Below are 20,369 nucleotides of genomic sequence, written 5' to 3'. Positions count from 1 at the left end.
GATTTAAAGACTACTGAGGCCAGATAGTAAGCCTGGAGGACCCGGAAGTTCGATGTACCCCGCCGGCCTCCGACCCAAGGCCTCTCATTCTTCATTCTGCCCCTCACCATGAAGGAATTCACTTTGCCCTCCCGCTCTTATCCACCACCGATTCAGAGGCTTGAGTGCTAGCTAACCTGTTTTGATGAGGTTTCCTCTTTGGCTGGGGTTGCTAGTCCTCTGGCCATCTGAGTTTCTGCCCTCTTCTCTCCCTCACCCAGCACAGAAGAGCAGTGCCCCTCCTCCGTCACCTCTACCTCTGCTACTTGCCCACAGCCCACAGTCCTGGCCTCTCTTCCTCTTTCCAAAACTTGTCATTTTCAAAAAAGAGAACTGAGAACTTCTGGCTTAGGCTGGAAGGGAATGCAGTGTGCCCTAAACCTGGAAGTAGGGGCAGCCACCTGGGTCTCCGCACACTAGACTTTAAGGGCCTTCACCCAGGCAGGCAAGCCACATCTGAGTGAGCTCGAGGGCGGGACGAGAGCGCGCCTCGGACTTGAGGGGCCGCCTAGGGTCAGTGTCCGGTGGCAATGGCTGGGCGGTGGGAAGCTCCCTGGGTGCAAGGGGCCCTCCCAGCCGCCAGGGGTCGCGCTGCAGGCGGTCGGGCGCTGGGCAGGCGCTGCCAGGGTCACGGCCGCCGGCCGGGGAGGGGGGGGGTGGGGGGAGCGGCGGCGCCCGTGGTCCCGGAGAGGGGGGTGGGGGGAGCGGAGAAAGCGGGGCGCGCGGAGAAGCACCGGGCCCTCAGCGCGGCGGGAGCTGGGAGGACCGCGCGGCGCGAGCGAGCGGCGCGGCAGCACAGTCCCCGCGTGGCGCAGCGCGCGGGGACGCTGGGATCGCCCGGATCTCCCTCCAAGGCGCCCTGCGCCCCGGCGCCCTCGGCCGCCTCTTCCTCCTTCATTCGCCGTCCCGGCGGGAGCGGCGCCCGAGTCGGGTGCGCCATGTCCGGGGCCGGGTAGCCTCGCCGTCCGCCGGCCCGCCAGCCCGCCTTCCGAGCCGCCCGCCCTCTGGCCGGCCGGCCGGGGAGTCGCGGGGCAGGCAGGTAGGGGCTGGACCGGGCGGGGCAGCGGGCGGGGAAGGGAGGGAGGGAGCGCGGGCGGGGCGGGGGCTCTCCCCAGCTGTTCTCTGGCGCTGCACATCTGGTTCCGGTTCCTCTCTCCTGGGGAAGTGAAAGTGGAGGGGAGGGCGCAGTCTGGAGTTCGCTAGCTGTGCCCGGCGCCCTGCACCCCTCCCGCTCCCGCGGGTCCCGAGCCTGAGCACCCCTCCCTCCCGCTCCGGTCACGCGGCGGCCGGCGCTGCTGCCGTCACGTCCCCGGCCGCCTGCGCGTCCGCTCCTCTCTGCCCTCCTGCTCCTTCCCCAGCCTCCTCCCGCTCGGCGCGCCCTTTGCCCCAACGCGAACTTCCCGCTGTCCGGCTCGCGGGCGCCGGGGCCCGGAGTGGTGTCCCTGCCCCTTGCGTTCCCTAGGGAGAAAGGGCTGCTTTCCTGCAGGACCCTTCCCTAGCTCGGTGAGGAGAGGCTCGGGTGCGCAGGTCCTGCCGATGGGAGCCACTTGCCCCTCAGCTGGTCTCACCTCGTGGCTCCTGCCTGCTGCTTGGGGCCCAAGGACATAGGGCTCCCATTCGCCTGCAGTGGACAAGGCACGGGGCTGGGTCCCAGAGCTAAATCAGGAGGCTGACGCTGACTCCTGGCTTCACCTCGCAGATGTGGAGACTAAATTTAGCTGGAGTTGGTGTATGTGTGAGTGACCAGAGGCCAGGTTAAGGAGACCCAGCTTGGGTCCATGAGATTCCCTTGCTCCCTCTTCTCTGGGCAAGGGTGGGAGGTTGAGTAGGACTGTACGTCCCGTATCTAGTCTGAGCTGCCTCTGCCTTGACCCGGGTCCTTTAGGCTAAGCTTCCAACTTGGAATGATGCTGTGTTGGCACCTTCTGACAATCCCCCCCTTGCACACCCCCACCAGCACCACACACACCCATAGGCTGACTTCCGCCGAGCTGCAGCTTCCCCTCCACTGTTTCAGGAAGTCACCTCCCTTCCCCTCTGAAGCAGTCCCCACGCCTCCAGTCCTCTGCTGCAAGCCACCCACCAAGCTGTTTCCCAGCTTCTGCACTCGGGGCACCCTGGGACCCTTGGGGCTCCTTCTCCCGGGGGTTGGGCCATGGAGGCAGGTGAGAAGAGTTACTGAGAAGCCCCTGTGGGCCTATTTCCGTCTCTGGGCTTCATGGAGGAGGGCTTGGGGATGGTGGGGACTGTCTCCCACAGCTGCTTTGGACCTAACTGAGGATACCTAAGGATCCTGGAGGTTGGAGGGCACTGATTTTTTTTTTTTTCGGGGGGGGGGGTCAGGTTAGTGGAGCTAGGTTAGAAAAAAGGACACTGGAGTCTGGTGAAAAGACACTTAAAGCCTGGGTTTTGTGGGTTCCTCACAGAAACCTAGAGATGGACTCTTTAAGAATATTAGCTGGCTCATGAGATTCTTAGAATGTCAACTAGAGTAAGAAGGCCAGAAATCCATAAAAAGACTGTAATGTTGGCCTGATGTCACTGCCAGAACGAATGATGTCATTGTAGGCCATTACAGAAAAGACTGATCTCTGTTCTGTTAGGGAGAGAAGAAGGCTGGGGTCTTTAAAAGGGGTACAGAAACCATGTGATGTCAGAACCCAGAGCCTAGGTTAGCTGTGTGCAGTGGGTTCTTTGGAAAGAGGGCTGGTACCAAGAGAGAGGGTCCTGGACTCTTTAAGGAGCTGTGGTGGGCTGTTAGGGCCTGGTGATGTCACAGGCGGGAGAGTTCAGGATTGGCTGGCCACTGATCCTGCTTTTCCTTGAAAGTACTGGGAAGAGGAGGGAAGCAAAAGGGAGACTCCCTGGTTGCCAGTTGCCATGGCAACACAAACCTTCCTTGCTTTATCTCTCCCCAACTTGACCATTCCAGATGCAGTGAGTGAGGGGGGGGCCATGGCGGAGGAGCGGCCCCCCCGGCTGGTGGATTACTTTGTGATAGCTGGACTTGCAGGCAACGGAGCACCCATCCCTGAGGAAACGTGGATTCCTGAACCCAGTGGGCCCCTGCGCCCTCCCCGGCCTGCTGAGCCCATCACAGATGTGGCAGTCATCGCTAGGGCCCTGGGCGAGGAGGTGCCGCAGGGCTACACATGCATCCAGGCTTCCGCTGGGGGCCACCCCTTGGAACTCAGCGCTGGGCTCCTAGGTGGAACTCAGCCCGTCATCTGCTACCGGAGGGGGCGTGACAAGCCCCCCCTCGTTGAGCTGGGGTGTGTACACCTACCTACTCCTGCTGGCACCAGCGGAGGCTAGGAGATCTGGGGTGAGGTAGGGAGAGGTAGGGGTATGGGATGAGGGATGTGCAATAGGAATGGGAAGAGACTGGTCCTGAGGCCAGGGAGAAGAGCCTGAAGTTGTGTGTACTTAGTCCTCACACAGATTGGGTGTGTGTACTAGTGCTGCGACTTGCTAGCTCTGTGACCTTTGGCACGTTACTGAGACCCTGTGGGTCTATTTCCTCAGCTGTAATTTGGGGAAAATAATACCTCCTCATAGGGTAGTTGAGATGAAACAAGATCATCCATATCTAAGGGACTTAGCAGAGAGTCAATAAATGGTAGCTTTTATTCTTGGTATTTATTAATGAGCACTGAGAGCCGAGGAAGGCCTGAGGTATTGTTACTGATCAAGTGGAGCCTAGGGATTTCTCTGGTGGTCCAGTGACTACGACTCAGCACTCCCAGTGCTGGGGGCCTGGGTTCGCTCCCTGGTCAGGGCACGAGATCCCACACACCACAACTAAAGATCCTGACTGCTGCAACTAAGACCTGGAGCAGCCAAAAAAAAAAAAAAAAAAAAGAGCCAAGGGCAGAGAAGGGCACAGGGTTTTGGAGGGCGGGTTCAGCAAGAAGTGGGCCCTGGTGTCGGTGTTCGGCTAGGCTGAGTAGGTAGGACTAGGAAGGCAGATCTAGCAAGACTGGGGGCCTTCTCCTCTGCTGTGGACTCCTGACCTCTCTCTCTGGTCTCTGTGCCCAGGGTGTTGTATGAGGGGAAGGAACGTCCCAAGCCTGGCTTCCAAGTGCTAGATACGACACCCTACAGCCACTCAGCCAACCTGGCCCCTCCAGGCCCTGGGCACCCCCGCACCTACCTCACTTACCGGCGGGCAGCAGAGGGGGCAGGGCTGCATGCCCTGGGCATCACTGACCTCTGCCTGGTACTGCCCAGCAAGGGCGAGGGTACTCCTCATACTTACTGCCGATTGCCTCGCAACCTCAACCCTGGCATGGTGAGTGGGGCCCTGGGCCAGGAGCCGAGACTCACGCCATCTCCGTGTAAGGGGTGGACACTGGGCACACAGAGCATCCTAGGACCAAGGCCCCTAGTGGCGGGGATGGGTCCAGAGGTGTGACACTGGTCTTGGGGGACTGGGATTGACAGGCGTTCTAAAGACAAAGACCACTTAGGGGTGGTGGAGAAAATAACCCCCCAGAAAGCTTTGTTAGCTGTGTGTCTGCTTGTCTCTTGCCATTTTGGGGCAGTGGGGCCCAGCCGTGTACCTCTGCTACAAGGTGGGCCTGGCCAAGGCCAACACGCTGGCGTATGAGGCAGGTGAGTAGCCCCTCTGTCTCTGGTCCCTCAACCCGCGCGTCCCTCTGCCCTGGTGCCTCTTGGCTGGTACCTTCAGTGTCCACAGAACTCATCTCCCCTTTGCCACATGGCCCTTCGCTGGGATCCCCTGGTTCTTTCCCCTGGAGTCTGATGAACCCTACTCCTTTTGGGTACCCCCCACTCTGCCGGGGGTGCAGAGCTGCTGGGCCGCTACCCAGAGGAGGACAATGAGGCGTTCCCGCTGCCCGAGTCAGTGCCCGTCTTCTGCCTGCCCATGGGGGCCACTATCGAGTGCTGGCCCGCCCAGACCAAGTACCCCGTGCCCGTCTTCTCCACCTTTGTGCTCACGGGTGCAGCTGGTGATAAGGTGGGTGTGTGGAGTGTGGTCAGGGGTCTGGGCTCCGCAGGGCCCGCCTGACTGCTGCTCTGCCCCGCAGGTGTACGGTGCTGCCTTGCAGTTCTACGAGGCGTTCCCGAGGGCCAGGCTGTCGGAGCGGCAGGCTCGGGCGCTGGGCCTGCTGAGTGCCGTGGAGCGGGGCCGGGCACTGGGGGGCCGGGCTGTGCGCAGCCGCCGCGCCATAGCTGTGCTGTCCCGCTGGCCTGCCTTCCCGGCCTTCCGCGCCTTCCTCACCTTCCTCTACCGCTACTCCGTCTCAGGCCCCCACCGTCTGCCCCTGGAAGCGTGAGCATGGGGCTTCCCTGATGCTGGGAAGGGTTATGAGCCAGGAGGAATGGAGGAGAGGATGCTGGAACTGGGGGGGACGGCCAGGGGGCACAGAGGAGTCGGGGACGGGGCTGTAGTGTGTGGCTGGAAAGTTGGTCCACTGCAGAAGTGCCCCTGGCTGAAGGGGTGAGTGGGGCCTGAAACCCAGGCTACACTTGCTTAGCTAAGTCCTGGCCAGGGCCTGTGCACGCCCAGAGGGAATCTCTTCTGATGTGCACCCATGCTGTGCATAATGGAGGCTCCGGGGGCTGACCCCAGTCTCGAGGTGGATCTCGGGGAGGGGTGAGGTCCTTGGGGACAGGCGGAGGGAAAGAGCCAAGGCGGCTGAGCGGGTGGCCGCGAGTCTGCCTCTGACCGTGTCCCTCTCTCCCCAGGCACATCTCCCACTTCATTCACAATGTTCCCTTCCCTTCCCCACAGCGACCCCGCATCCTGGTGCAGGTGAGGGCTGGGGCTGGGGCTAGGTGGGAGGGGGAGGATGGGCAGGGGCCAGTCTTCACCATCCTGACCTGCGGCTCTTCTGCCTCTCAGATGTCTCCCTATGACAACCTGCTCCTCTGCCAGCCTGTATCCTCACCCCTGCCCCTCAGGTAAATGCTCAGGTTGGGGGGCAGGGCTGTGATGACCAGGGGCATTGGTGGGTGCCAGGCAAGCGGGCACCGGTGTGGAGGGGCTGTACAGGCTGGGCCCAGGTGGTGTCTGTGCCCAGCGATGAGGGAAGGGCCTCCTGCTGACTCTTCCCCCACCTTGGCATTGCCCCCAGTGGTGCCAGCTTCCTGCAGCTGCTGCAGACCCTGGGCCCGGAGCTGGCGATCACGCTGCTGCTCGCTGTGCTCACGGAGCACAAGCTACTAGTCCACTCGCTGCGGCCGGATCTGCTCACCAGCGTCTGCGAGGCCCTTGTCTCTGTGAGTGCCACTCTGCCCAGCCTGCGTTACCCAGGGTGTTCTTTCTTGTGCCCTAGTCCCTATCTAGATTCTCCTTACTTTTCCTTTCTTGGGGAAGATTCCTCAGTCTTATCCTTGGGCGCGGCCTACAGGATGTACGGCTTCGGTCAGGAGCTTTTCTTTGGAGCTCAACTCCAACAGCTTCTGACAACAAGCACCACCGGTCAAGGTCGATGCCCCCTCTTCTGCTGCCCGCCGTGCCCTGCTCACTGGTCCTCATCCCCTGATGCTTTAGATGATCTTCCCGCTGCACTGGCAGTGCCCCTACATTCCGCTGTGCCCACTGGTGCTGGCAGATGTGCTGAGTGCCCCCGTGCCCTTCATCGTGGGTATCCACTCCAGCTACTTCGATCTGCATGACCCACCTGTGGATGTCATCTGTGTGGATCTTGATACCAACACGCTCTTCCAGTAAGAGGGCTGGGTCTTTTCTGCGGGTTTCGAGGATGGGAGCAGAAGAGGGCTGGTGAATGGAGTGCACCTGCTCAAAAGGGGCCTCAGGGAAAACAAGAAACACCATCACCCTTTTTTCCTTCTGTTTAACTCGCAGGACTGAGGAAAAGAAGCCCCTCTCCCCTCGGACCCTGCCCCGAAGACCCTACAAGGTTCTGCTGGCCACACTGACACACCTGTACCAGCAGCTGGATCAGAGTGAGGAGCCTGGGTGGGGGTGGGGGGCCGGAAACCGTTACTGACCTTTAACCTCTAGTCTGGGGAGACCTGTGGAGAGCTGGACCTTACTTGCAGATGTTAGAACTAGGCTTTCACTGGGGGGAAGTGAGAGGAATTCGAGTTCCAGTTTAAGTTAGAGGAAGGCATGTGTCACGTTAATGCTCCTGCGTATGTCAGGGAGGTTGAGCTTCCCCTGGCAGGCTTGAAACCGTTACCCAAGGGTAACTTTGTTGCCGTCGGTGCGGGTCTGTCAGGAGCCGCAGTGGTGGGGCAGCAGGTGGCGGCGTGGCAGCCTGACGTCTGTGGAGAGCAGGCTTGAGCAGGCCCTGTGGGTGCTGGCCCTGGCGCTCAGGCTGCCCTGGTCCCCAGCATACACTGGCCCCGAGGAGGAGGCCTCCCTGGAATTCCTGCTGACAGACTACGAGGCAGTGTGTGGCCGCCGGGCCCGGCTAGAGCGCGAGGTCCAGGGAGCCTTCCTCCGCTTCATGGCCTGCCTGCTCAAGGGCTACCGGGGCTTCCTGCGCCCACTCACCCAGGCCCCCTCTGAGGGGTCGCGCGATGTCGACAACCTCTTCTTCCTGCAAGGTAAAGGCGACCGGCTCCTGCTTGGGGAAGGTGTCGTGGGATGGGTGACCAGGGGCTGGGCTCCACGGGGAGGTCGGGGGCATGCGGAATCGCACGGTTACTTGTTTCTAAGCAGCTGGCGTTTCTGTGGGCACCAGCTCTGAGCCACGTGCTCTTCTGGGCCTGGTGAGGGGTTAGGGTGCAAGATGAGTCAGCTGTAGCACTGGCTCCGGGAAGCCAGGGCGTGGTGGGGACACAGTGACACCTGTGGTGAGCCAGCCCATGGGCAAAACGCTCCTCTCTTGGTGACTCCCCAGTCTGAGGCCCTAGAGGCCCACAGATAAAAGGGAGGGATGCCACGGGGCCGTGGTGCTGGGGCAGCTGAGCTGGTCAGCTTGGCGGGTGGGGCCAGAGGGGCCAGAGAGGATGACTTTTATGGCCTTGGATGCCAAGTTGGCGGGGAGACAAGAAAAGGGTTGAGAAGCGGGTGGCTGTGGTGGAGCCCCCAGTGACCACCCTCTTGGCCCCATTCTCACCCATCAGGCTTCCTCAAGTCCCGAGAACGTTCCAGCCACAAGCTGTACTCCCAGCTGCTACACACACAGATGTTCTCCCAGTTCATCGAGGAATGCTCCTTTGGCTCTGCTCGGCATGCTGCCCTTGAATTCTTTGACTCTTGTGTTGATAAGGTATTGGGATCATCCCTTCTTTTTGTGCCCTCTGCTCCCCTCTCGGCTGTCTCTGTTACCCCAGATATAAACACTATATCTCACGTGTGGCGAGGCTGGCGCCCCTGGAGTTAAACAGCACGTAGCCTGTGCAGCACACATGACCAGCCTCACAGACATACTGTCTTCCTGTTCCTCACTCATCCCCTGTCTTATCTCCAGGGCCCTGACAGAATCTGGGCCTATTACCTCCTTCCTTGTGGCTGTGCTTTCCTGGGAGATGCCATCTTCTGGATCCCCGGCCCTGCTCTATGCCCACTGTCTGGATGTCCCCTTTCTTACCTTCCTGCTTCAGGTCCACCCAGAGCAGGAGAAGCCTGAGCCCGCATCCCTGGTGGAGCTGGAGGAGCTGTCGGGCAGTGAGCTCACCGTGTTTATCACACCTCCCGAGGAGCCGCCAGCGCCAGAGGGCAGTGAATCCACTCCCCAGTACTGGTGAGTGCCTCCCGCCCCTTCTCTTGCTCTGAGGCCCGATCAGCTGACTTAGTACCAACTGCTCTCCATATGGCCTCTTTCCGCCCCTCTAGTTATGATGGGTTCCCCGAGCTTCGGGCTGAGCTGTTTGAGTCTCCTCAAGAACAAGCCGGGGCTCTGCCTGTGCCAGGCCCATCCCGCAGCGCCCCCAGCAGCCCTGCCCCTCGCCGTACCAAACAGGTAACCAGCAGGTGGGCCCCCTAGAGGCATCTGACTCAGGCCAAGGACTGCTGCTTCAGTTTCTTCATCTGTAAAATGGGTATAATAGTACTTATCCCATAAAGTTGTTGGGAGGTTTCGATATGTCTGGCACGAAAAAGGAACATGAACCATCACTGTTATTACCATTGTCATTGTCCTCATCTTCATTTTCTGAGGACTCTGGAAATCCAGGGGCTTGCTGCCTCTGCCAGGACACCTGCCCACGCTCAAGCTAAGCATCTGTGCTTGGGAATCCAGGACGGTGTGGGCACTGTCCCTGCCACCCCATCAGCACACAGACCCTTTCTCAGGGAGGGTGCTGCTTCTCCCACACTGTTTTAAGACCTGCCCTGGCATCATACTCACCCAGGTGTGTCCCCCGCCCTCTTTAGGAGATGAAGGTTGCACAGCGGATGGCACAGAAGTCAGCAGCTGTGCCTGAGCTGTGGGCCCGGTGCCTGCTGGGCCACTGCTATGGGCTGTGGTTCCTGTGTCTGCCTGCCTACGTGCGCTCGGCGCCCTCCCGGGTGCGGGCACTGCAGACGGCCTACCAGGTGCTGCGCCAGATGGAGAGCCGCAAGGTGGTGCTGCCTGACGAGGTGGGTGCCCAAGCCCAGTGGCTCGGGGTGCGGCCCGGGGGCTGGTGCAGCCCTGGGGGCTGTAGCTGACAGGGAACAGGGGCACGAGTCCAGGAGCTGGGCAGGTGCTCCGTCACATTCACTGAATGAATGAGCGTGTTCAGGTTGTAGCAGCAGGGACTGCAGGGTGGCAGGGTCAGCAGGAAGGGAGGGTGGCGGTGAGTGCTCACTGAGACTTGAGGATCGGGGCTGAGAGCGAGTCCACTTTCACCTGCATGTCTCCCGGCCCAGGTGTGTTACCGGGTGCTGATGCAGCTGTGCTCACACTATGGGCAGCCCGTGCTGTCCGTGCGGGTCATGCTGGACATGCGGCGGGCAGGTATCGTGCCCAACACCATCACCTACGGCTACTATAACAAGGTACCTAGTCACTGACCTCCGGGGTGAGGGGTGGGGTGGCGGCCTGTGGCAGGGGTGTGTGGGGAGGGTGCTGTCCCCGACACCTGTGGCTTTCCCCTCCCCCTGGAGATCGGGCCGTGCAGTCCAACAGGCCCTGCGGCCACTGCCAGGCACAGTGCTCTGCTAGAGCCTCAGCACCTGCAGAGGGTTTCCTCATCCTGGGCTGCTCTGAGTCTCACCCACAACAGTCCTGGCAAGGAGGTTAGAAAAGTACTGCCACCTCCCAGTAGTAGCTGATCGTGGGAGCCAGTATGCCAGGCTCTGCTCCAAAGACAGCATCCACGTAAAACCATCTTGCCTTTCCCACAGCCCCCTAAAGTGGAACAGTTATTGCCCCATCTTACAGATGAGGCCACGAGGTTGCAGGGGGTTAGTAACTTGTTTGAGATACCACAGTAAGTTAGGGAGTTAGGACACACACACAGGCATATCGTTTTCTGAATTCAGGCCCTTCACCATGACACTAAACTATTTCCAGTCTTTTCGACGAGGAAACTAATGACTAAAAAAAAATGAACTGATTTCTTCAAAGCCCATAGTTTATAAACAGCAGTCTACAGACAGGTTGTCTCCACCATTTCTGACTTCCTCTAGAACCCCTCAGGGTGGCCACTGCCAGCTCTCTCTCCTGGGCTCTTGTTCCTGGTTGAGCCCTTGGCAGGACAACCATAGGCAGGATGTCTGGAGGGAAAGGTGGTCGCTGGGCCCCCAGGTCAGGCAGTTGGCACCTAGCTGAGGCCCAGGGTATGGAGACAGGCCGTCTTCATGGGTGAACACTGCTTGGCAGGCTGTGCTGGAAAGCAAGTGGCCGTCGGGCACACCAGGTGGGCGACTGCGCTGGGCCAAGCTCCGGAACGTGGTCCTGGGGGCGGCTCAGTTTCGCCAGCCCTTGCGAGAACAGCGGCAGCGCCAGCGGGAGGAGGTGGAGACAGCATCCCAAGAGGCAGGCAGCTCGCAGACAGGTGGGTAGGGACTGGCGACACGGGCAGGGGACAGGCACGGAGAGCTGGGGCTGGTCTAGTGGCTGACATTCAGTGTGCTGAGAATGGATAAACTACACTTGGCTGGCAACAAAAGACATGAAGTTCTGCCTGGGAGGAGCCTTGCAAACCCAGGTCCCTGTGAGGAGCTGTTTTGGAGCTGGGGGCTAGGTTTCTAGCTGGCTGTCTTTTGACCCCCTCCCTGTCTTTTATAGAGCCCTATTTGGAGCGTCCCTCCCCTACCCGCCCCCTTCAGCGCCAGACTACCTGGGCCGGGCGAAGCCTGCGGGACCCCGCCTCACCTATGGGGCGCCTGGTGAAGAGTGGCAGCCTGGGTAGTGCCCGAGGGGCACAGCCCACCGTGGAGGCTGGCGTGGCCCACAGTGAGTGCCCTCATCCCACACCCCACCCTTCGGCCCATCAGCTTCCCTAACCACTTGCCAGTGAAAGGGAAAGGCTAGAGAGGCAGGGTGGAGGGGTGATGCTCTGTGGCAGGTACTGTAGGCTCTGGGGGAATCTTGCCCGGACTATCATCATGGTGGGGGCTGTGGTGCCAGATTGAATAGCCAGGAATTGTGTTTACTCATGTGCCAAGGAGGGCCTAGACTCCATCTTCCCCGATACTTTTCTGCCTTGCAGTGATAGAGGCCTTGGGGGTCCTGGAACCCCGGGGATCACCCATACCCTGGCATGATGGAAGCCTCTCAGACCTGAGCCTGACCGGGGAGGAGTCGGCACCTGGAGGCAGCCCAGGGGACTCAGGCTCAGCCCTGAGCACCCAGTCCACTGAAACCCTGGAAGGGCCAAGTGGGCGGGTGCCCAAGGCTGGTGGGCGTCAGGATGAGACCAGCACCCCCCGAAGAGGGCTGGGCGCCCGCCTCCAACAGCTACTCACTCCTTCCCGCCGCTCCCCCACCTCTCGTGTCCCCCCGTCTGAGCTGCCCCCTGACCTGCCTCCCTCAACCCGTCGCAGCCCCATGGACAGCCTTCTGCGTCCCCGGGAGCGCCCTGGATCCACTGCATCTGAGGTAACCAGTAAGGGCAGGGTCCAGACACTTCAGCACCTGGAGGCCTGGGGAGGGGCTGCCAACCCGCAGGGCCCAGAAGTGGGCCTTGAAGGGTGGCTGAGCCAGCTTCCTGGGTAAAGAGTAGCATGGGGTTGGCTGACTGTGCTTTCTCTCATAATGGCAGAGCTCAGCCTCTCTGGGCAGTGAGTGGGACCTCTCAGAATCTTCTCTCAGTAGCGTGAGCCTTCGCCGTTCCTCAGAGCGTCTCAGTGACACCCCTGGATCCTTCCAGCCACCTTCCCTGGAAGTGAGGATAACCCCTCCCACACAGACTGCTGGAGCTCACATATATACCACACCCAAGGCACCCTGTCAGAGGCAGGGCCTGGCGGGAGGTGGGAGGAGGCCGGGCGGGGCTGTGGAGGTTAGAGACTGGGTAAGGAGCAGGGGCTTCTGAGCCCTGAGGCCAAAAGGGGCCTGCTTCCTGGGCTCTTCTGCCCGCAGATTCTGCTGTCTAGCTGCTCGCTGTGCCGCGCCTGTGATTCCCTGGTGTATGATGAGGAGATCATGGCTGGCTGGGCACCTGACGACTCCAACCTCAACACCACCTGTCCGTTCTGCGCCTGCCCCTTTGTACCCCTGCTCAGTGTCCAGACCCTTGATTCCCGACCCAGGTGCCCAAAACCGGGCAGGGGCTGTGGGTGCGGCAGGGCAGGAGAGGTCTGAGGGCTGACCTTCCTGCCATCTCCCTGCAGTGCCCCCAGCCCCAAGCCTGCCCCTGCTGGTGCCAGTGGCAGCAGAGACGCTCCTGTCCCCGGGGGCCCAGGCCCCGTGCTCAGTGACCGCAGGCTCTGCCTAGCCCTGGATGAGCCACAGCTCTGCAACGGGCACGTGGGGGTAAGGGCTGGGCCAGAGCCCAGCTGTGTGTGTCACCCTGTGGGTGGCCCCAGTGATGCCGAGGAGAGACGGGCACAGAGGGCAAGGGGCATCCCAGAAGCTGCTGGAGGTGGTGGCTCAGTGGGAAGCAGGGCTCTGAGGATCGGGCTGTGGTATATGCCCTCCCCCTCTGTGCCTGACAGAGTGCCTCCCGGCGTGTTGAGAGCGGGGCATGGGCGTATCTCAGCCCCCTCGTGCTGCGTAAGGAACTGGAGTCACTGGTAGAGAACGAGGGCAGTGAGGTGCTGGCGTTGCCTGAGTTGCCTGCTGCTCACCCCATCATCTTCTGGAACCTTCTGTGGTATTTCCAGCGGCTGCGCCTGCCCAGTATCCTGCCATGCCTGCTGCTGGCCTCCTGTGATGGGCCCCCACCCCCCCAGGTCAGTTGCTGACACAGTCCCTGCCCTCTCATCTCCTAGCTCTGCTCCTCAGTCCTCTGTGCCCTTGGCGCTGCAGACAGGGCACAGCTTTGGAGTTGCTTGTACCTGGTTGACTCCTGGCCATTTCACGTCACTTCTCTGAGCTTCAGTTTTCTCATCTGTAAGATGGCATAATTGCCCCCTCTCAGGGCTGTTAGGCACCTAGTGTATGTAGTGCCTGTTACCCAATTACTAATTTGTTAATGTTCATCTATTCATCACTCTATTCATTGCACCAATATTTATTGAGCACTTTTTAGGTTCCAGGCAGAGTTTTAGGCACTAGGGATGTAGTAGATTACAAAACAAAGTACTTGCTCTCAGAGAACTTGTATTCCCATGGGGAACGAGAGTTCCTCTCTCTCTTCTCTTTAGCTGTGTCCTGTAATGTCCCTGTCCCTTGGAATAGCACCTGTTTCCCGTCCCCTGCCTCCCAGGCCATGAGCCTGTCTCCTTTATCTTGGCTCCCTGCAGGCCCCAGCTCCTTGGATAATGCCTGATCCAGCATCCGTGCAGGTGCGGCTGCTGTGGGATGTCCTGACCCCTGACCCCGATAGCTGCCCACCTCTCTATGTGCTCTGGAGGGTCCACAGTGAGTCTCATATTTGGCCCAGGATGGGAAGGGATAGGTCCCATGCTTAGAGGGCTCAATAATCCTGGTTACCTTCCTTTCTTCCACCCAGGCCAGATCCCACAGCGGGTGGTATGGCCAGGTCCAGTACCTGCATCCCTCAGCCTGGCGTTGTTGGAATCGGTGCTGCGCCACGTTGGTCTCAACGAGGTGCACAAGGCTATAGGGCTCCTGCTAGAAACTCTAGGGCCCCCTCCCACTGGCCTGCACCTACAAAGGTATCATGTTCCCATCTGAGAGGTCCTGGGTCTGTCGTGGGCTCCCTCCTGCCTTATCTCATTTAATACCCTTTTGACTCCATTCCAGGGGCATCTACCGTGAGATCTTATTCCTGACATTGGCTGCTCTGGGCAAGGACCACATGGATATAGGTGAGGGAGCAGGCGGGGTTCGAGGGGTTTAGCTCTAGGGCCAGGTGTGGGAGGCTGGGGATTGACCTAACCTACTGACCTCCCTCCACCCTCTTCCCTAGTGGCCTTCGACAAGAAGTACAAGTCCGCCTTTAACAAGCTGGCCAGCAGCATGGGCAAGGAGGAGCTGAGACAGCGGCGGGCACAGATGCCTACCCCAAAGGCCATTGATTGCCGGAAATGTTTCGGAGCGCCTCTGGAATGCTAGGGACCCTTAAGCTTTCTTCTCCAGTCTAGGCTGAGAAAGTGAGGGAGGAAGGATTCTAGAGAGAACCTGCTTCCCTGTTTCTTTCCTAGAGGAGTTGAGAATAGGCTAGGAAGCATGCCCAGCCATAGGCTCTGAGTGGGGGCAATGGGACCCACTGTTACCAAAAGTCACAATTTCCCATCTCCAGCCTGCCCTCTATGCTCATGCTGATGTTGGAGGAGGCCTGGGGAGAGCTGGCACATCTCTGTTCCACCCCATCCTATACCAGGAACTCCCCTCCAGGGTACCCACAGGTCTGCACTGCCCTGGCCATTTTATAAGTTTTTGTTTTAAAAAACAACTGGAGAGATACACAGCTACTGAGCCTTTGCCCTGAACGGGAGGGAGGGATGTCATTTCCCACCAGAGATGGTCCCTCTCCCCTAGAATTGCCGAAGGAGCCCAAGGCTCTCTATGCCTTTCTACCTTAGTGTTTGTATTTTATTTTAAGTTATTTATTCTCGAGACACAGCACCCTTGCTTAGGAGGTTCTTATGGACAGTAAGAGAGAGAAGGGTAATGGGGCTCCATGGTCAAGTGGTTTGTAGCTCCTTGAAAGTCAGGAGTTAGAAGCTAGAGGAGTCCCAAGCTCCCCTTAGGAAAAATTGGTGCCCCTCTAGTCCTAATCCTTCTTGTCCACTCCATCTTGGGGAATGCCTCACACACCCAGGGCCCTGACTGTGCAATAAGGATTGTTCCTTGTGAAGTTTTGTTGGATGTAAATATAGTAAAAGCTGCTTCTGTCTTTTTTCTTCTGCCTCCTGTTCTCTGGGATAAAGGTGGGGGGATACCACTGTTTTTCTCCTGGCTGCACATCCTCCTCTTCACCTTTTCATCCCTTGCTGCCTTTGGGGACACACTGCTTTCCCTGACCAGGTCTGGTGCTGGCCCCTTGGGGCACAGGGAGTTCTCAGAGCAGGAGAGGGGTGAATCCGGTGCTGGCTATGGTGGTGCCAGCCTGTGTGGTACTTCCGGCCCTCCCACACAATCACCTCCTTGTCCCTCATCTGTACCCCACACAAAGGCTCCATTCTCTGGGGGCCCTGAGCTCATCTCTGCCTTCTTTCCTCTCCCCCATATTCCCCCTCCCAACTTCTCCAGTACCTCCACAGGGATGACAGCCCTCTCCCCAATCACTGGTGTTGGCCACGCTCACACATCCTGGGAGCTGCTCTAACTGCAGGCAGTACTCTTCCAACCAGGGTCTCAGCCTGGGGACAGCACTAGGAGGACAAGAGCAAGGATTAAGGAGCTCACTGCATGTGGAAATCAGGCAGCCAGGCACGACTTTTCTAATCCTTTTGGCCCCACTTGGAGTTCTCCCTTTTTTTCCTATATAATGAAATAAACACAGGAAACAACTCCTAACAGAGCTGTAAACCCAATTACCAAAGGGAATTAACCAGCAAAACAAAAATGCCTTGGGGAAGGAGTGTCAATGGACGAAATAACTTACAGGAGCCTCTAGTGCAAATTCCTGGGGGTGGAAATCAGTGGATGAAGACAGCAGTACTACTTCTGAATTCTGGGACCTTCAGGCCAGAGGATGCTTTCCCATCCTGTCTGGCGCAGTGTCCTAAAGGAGCTGCAAAGGAAGGGAGCAGGGGCTTAGGAAATGCCATCTGTTTTTGTCAGGTAAGGAGATGACTTCTTCAGAGGGGAACCTTCACATTGCCCCAGGTTCTGATTAGACCTCACTACCTAGGATCAAACTTTACCTGTATCATCCCTAACAACCTGCAAGGGAGCAACTGCCTTCCTGAAAGCATAAGTTTTTGGTGAGTGTAGCATGCCCAGCCATGCACTGAACTGTCTGGAATTACAGAGAGAATTTTAGGGCTCAGTTTCTACCTTACTAGAGCATACAGTCTTCCTGATCTAGAGTGCCTCCCAGCCTACACTTCTCATTTTTGGGCTTCCTCAAGAAGCCTATAGTCAGATGGGTGGAATTACAGAAGTCTTGAACCACAAGGGTATTTCAGAATTCCAACAGCCAAGTACTCACCATAGCATCTGACATCTTTGACCTGTGGCCTGGGAAACTGAATGAAGGGAAGGATATATCCAAATTACCTGGTCCCAATTTCTCTTCCCTCACTTTAGAGTGTGTAGGCTCCAGTATGACAAATTTTAGTTAAATCTTGTCTCTGGCACTTGCTAATTTTATTATATCAGACAAGTTACTTAATTGCTGTGCCTCAGTTTTTCCTCATCTGTGAATTGGGGAGGGGTTGATTAAAGACTAATTTTGAAATCTAGATAAAGTGCTAAGCACACTCAATAAACGTTAGCTCCAAAATAAAACAAACAGGTAGAGCCTGCATAGGACAAAGGACATGTCCACTACTCAGTGGCCTTGCTTACTTGTCTTTCTTGGAGACTGATCACTCCAGACTGAAAGTTGCCCTACCACAGCCTGATTTTAATTTTGTTGAAAGGTATTTTCTCGGGCCTCACTCTTTCTCAGTTTCATATCTTCCACCGCTGTGTCTCTCGTGTATCGTCGCAGCCCTTGAAGAACGGCCCTTCAGACAGCACCGAAAGGACTGAACTGATAATGGCCAAAGCAACAGGTTAGGGAAGAGGGGCTGTACTTTCCACAAGGGCAGGGACTTAGTCCCACTTACTGCTCCATGCCCAGCACAAAGAAGAATGTCTGATCACAGAACAGGTCCTCTATCATGTGCGAAATAACTGAGCCAATGAAGGTATTTAAATGAGTGGGGGAGTGGTGAAATAATTTTCAGTGTAGTATAAGGCAGGTACTACAGATAGAATACCAACCAAAGCTGAATTTTGAACTAAGAGGGTGAAATTGTTGGAAAAGTGAGGAAAACTCTCACAATAGTTACTATTATGTTTATGGAGTATTTACTAAATCCTTGGCACTGTCCTGAGCATTTAAAATGTACTAATTTATAATCCTCACAATTACCCTATGAACTAGGTACTCATCAATCATTCCCATTTTAAAGATGGGGAAACTAGGGCATAGAGAATAGACGTTAAGTAACTTGCACCCAAATCACACAACTGGTGAGAGACCCAAACCCAGGCAGTCAGATTCCAGAGACTATATTCTTTACCTGGACACTACTACAATGAAAAAGAACGTGCTTTACCTGCTTTTGTACCTGTGTGTGTGTCTGTTCAGGGTCCACCTTTTTGTGCCCGTGTCCTTCATTAGTTTCATTTCCATTGCACAGCGTGACTTTTAAATTACTTGAAAAACACATTCTAGTGCTTCTGGAGCCAGTTATTTCTGAATTTGAGCCATTAGTCATTAATGAGCTGTCTGAACTTTGTAAGCTTCTTAGCCTCTCTGAACCTCTCTGAACCCCTTTCTGGATCTACCGGCTTCAAATTTCAGCTCTGCCACTTATCATATGTAACTCTGGGCAAATCATTTGACTTATACCTCATTTTCTTGATCTGTACAATGGGGCTAACAGTATCTACCTCACTGAGTTACAAGGAATAAATAATCCATGGAAAGCTCTTAAAAAAATACGAATGCACATACAGCACAGTGCCTCAGTCTCTGCCCCAAACGTTAGCTATTACCATTCCTTTAACACACTGACTCTGATACTTGGTCCCTCAGATGCTCAAGATGCTCAGATGCTCAAGAACAATACTTATGGTACGTGTTCGAAAAACGCTGGGTTCAGGCGCGCCTAACTGCTTTGGGGAAGTAGGGAGGCTAGCAGGAGTTGGGCCTTGAGTTGATTAGGTGTAGTCGGTGGAGTGGGAGGCTGTTTCCCTCACTGTGAACCTGATCAGACCAGAGATCCGGAGAGAAGGAGCTGCGAGCGCTCCGCGCGGCGTAATTTCTCAGCAATTTCGCTAGCTGTCTTTTTTCCCCCAGTCGTGGTTCGGTCACGACAGAACCGTGCTGGGGTACAATGAAGACCAGGAAGCTCAAGGCCTTTGGCAGACGGAGACAGGCCACGCCCCAAACAGACTGCAAGGCCCGAGCGCCTCAAGCTACTGCTATCGTGAAATTCCTGGATTCTGTCGCGATGAAACACCACCCAACGCAGACCCCACCGCCGTTCACCAGTCTCCATCTTTAGAATTGGAAGAATGAGAGCAGGCCAAAGGGGAATCCCGGTTTGGGGATACTGGGGTACGGCGGCTGCCTGGGGACCAAAACGTCTCTAAGGTAAAGTTGCAGCCTGAAGCGATTTTTTGACCCCCGACACTTAATGGGCTGCTGAAGACCCGGATGTGTCTGGGACTGGCCGAGGTACCCATTAACGCGCCCCCGCTAGACCATCCCCCTCCTCCGTTTATGATTGGGTCTTACGTACGCCAATCATCACTTCTCCAGCCACTCACTCTTCAAGGGTGGGGTGTAGCCCCGATAGCCCGTTTCCTATTGGTAAGCCCGAGAAGAGAAGGGCGGGGAGGCCGGCTCAGGTCGCCCAATGGGCGTCGTGGCGTGTGGGGAAGGCGGAGCCGAGGTGCTTGGCAGCTGCCCAATCAGCGTCCTTGTTTGTGTGGTGCCGCCGCCGCCGGTGCAGCCGCCGCCGCCGCCGCTGCCCCCGTCTGTACCGCAGTGTCTGCTCCGCCCGCCCGCCCGGGTCCGGCCCGCCCCCCTCCCCCACCCCCGCCCCCGGTCCCGTCAGCGGGGTCCGGAACCTACTGTGCCGTCGCCTCTTCCTTTTTCGACGCCGCCGCCGCCGCCTGAGGAGGCGAGCTAGCCGGGAGTTACACCGCCACCGCCAGGTGAGGAGCTTTGGCCTAGGCCAGCCTGGCCGTCCGCCCGCCCGGGGGCGGTGAGGAGCGAGGAAGGGAGGGAGGCTGGGAGGAGGCGGTGGTGGCGGAGGTGGGGGAAGGGAAAGGTGGAGGGGCGGGGGGAGGGGAAGCGCCCGCGAGCCGACGCCCGCCCGCGCGCCCCCGCCTTGCGTCCCCCTCCCCCCACCCCGGCACCGCGCGCCCCCGCCTCGCGCTCCCCCTTCACCTCATCCCCTCCCCCCTCTCCGCGCGCGCGCCCCGGTCTTTCACTTCGGCCTCGCGCGCCCCAGCTCGTGTCCCTTCATTTCTTCTCCTTTTACTCTTTCTCCCCTCCCTCGCGCCCCGTTTCCCCCGCCTTCCCCGCTTTAACTCACTGCCTCATGCCCGCCATGCTCCCCTCCTTGCCTCTCTAGCGCGCCCCCCCTTAACTCTCTCCACCCCCAGTGGTGCCCTCAGGGTGCGGGGGCCGCTCCCTACTCTCAGTCTTCTGTTTGCCGGCGGTTGGGACAAATAGGGGACCCTTAAGGGTGAAGGAAACACGGGCTGATTATCTTTATATAGGCAAAGGGATCAGGAGCGCAGAACCTTACCCCTTTATTTCATCGTTCACCGTTCCCTCGCCCTCCCGTAGAAGGGAATTGTCTAAGCCTGTGTGGGTACTTGTCTTCTGTAGTGACTAAACCACCCTTTTCTTCGGCTGGGCTTCTGGGTCCCACTGGATCTGTATCCCAGTTCAGTCAGTGCCTGAGGGCCGAGGGAACTAGAACTTACCCTTTCCTAAAGCAGATCCAGACTTAGAATACTTTTGGCCTCCCCGCTCTCAGTTGCACGGAGGAGATAGCTACTCCTCTTAGTGCCGAGGTTTGGGTGCCATTTGCGTGCTCAGGACACCTTTCCCCTTCATAAAGGTATGGTAGCCTTTTTGGATTCTTCCCCAGCATCAACTTCCCTCCAAACACATGATGTTAGTTCGTAGGGCTGGCACTGAAGTGGAGATGG

At 57.8% G+C, this 20,369-nt stretch overlaps 2 protein-coding genes and 1 long non-coding RNA gene across 9 annotated transcripts in view; 2 read left to right on the top strand and 1 right to left on the bottom strand.

Annotated features, from left to right (window-relative positions):
* The first annotated feature begins 994 nt into the window (after positions 1 to 994).
* DENND4B (DENN domain containing 4B) lies at positions 995 to 15,381 on the top strand. 2 transcript variants are annotated; one of them, XM_020890819.2, is made up of 28 exons: positions 995 to 1,078; positions 2,972 to 3,311; positions 4,078 to 4,330; positions 4,584 to 4,653; positions 4,851 to 5,020; positions 5,091 to 5,335; positions 5,752 to 5,818; positions 5,909 to 5,967; positions 6,141 to 6,285; positions 6,560 to 6,735; positions 6,875 to 6,975; positions 7,366 to 7,581; positions 8,104 to 8,249; positions 8,584 to 8,723; positions 8,816 to 8,942; positions 9,356 to 9,562; positions 9,833 to 9,961; positions 10,788 to 10,962; positions 11,196 to 11,363; positions 11,620 to 12,008; positions 12,172 to 12,294; positions 12,492 to 12,661; positions 12,743 to 12,884; positions 13,067 to 13,303; positions 13,817 to 13,934; positions 14,026 to 14,191; positions 14,280 to 14,344; positions 14,446 to 15,381. In XM_020890819.2, exons 2-28 carry the CDS (start codon positions 2,995 to 2,997, stop codon positions 14,589 to 14,591), a joined length of 4,467 nt encoding a protein of 1,488 aa, XP_020746478.2. In that variant the 5' UTR covers positions 995 to 1,078; positions 2,972 to 2,994; the 3' UTR covers positions 14,592 to 15,381. The 2 variants fall into 2 exon arrangements, with proteins under 2 accessions (XP_020746478.2, XP_020746479.2); XM_020890820.2 differs by lacking the exon at positions 995 to 1,078 and adding an exon at positions 1,990 to 2,204.
* Positions 10,361 to 19,367, bottom strand: LOC110135669 (uncharacterized). 4 transcript variants are annotated; one of them, XR_002313424.2, is made up of 4 exons: positions 19,279 to 19,367; positions 16,087 to 16,215; positions 15,735 to 15,853; positions 10,361 to 13,461 (listed from the first exon to the last, which is right to left on the bottom strand). It is a non-coding gene; the product is annotated as an uncharacterized lncRNA (long non-coding RNA). The 4 variants fall into 4 exon arrangements; XR_002313426.2 differs by lacking the exon at positions 19,279 to 19,367 and adding an exon at positions 18,944 to 19,117; XR_002313429.2 differs by lacking the exon at positions 19,279 to 19,367 and adding an exon at positions 18,972 to 19,117.
* The window catches only part of GATAD2B (GATA zinc finger domain containing 2B), an 82,993-nt gene continuing 81,895 nt past the window's right edge, over positions 19,272 to 20,369 (top strand). For 2 of the 3 annotated variants that reach the window (XM_070467372.1, XM_020890823.2), the window contains exon 1: positions 19,272 to 19,361. The gene's annotated coding sequence lies outside the window, so the exon portion shown is untranslated. The remainder of the gene's footprint in view (positions 19,362 to 20,369) is intronic. The other variant, XM_020890824.2, reaches the window with a different exon arrangement.

Source organism: Odocoileus virginianus, chromosome 5 (genome assembly GCF_023699985.2).
Source record: "Odocoileus virginianus isolate 20LAN1187 ecotype Illinois chromosome 5, Ovbor_1.2, whole genome shotgun sequence".
Lineage (NCBI taxonomy): Eukaryota > Metazoa > Chordata > Mammalia > Artiodactyla > Cervidae > Odocoileus > Odocoileus virginianus.
This window is presented reverse-complemented; position numbering and strand designations above follow the sequence as displayed.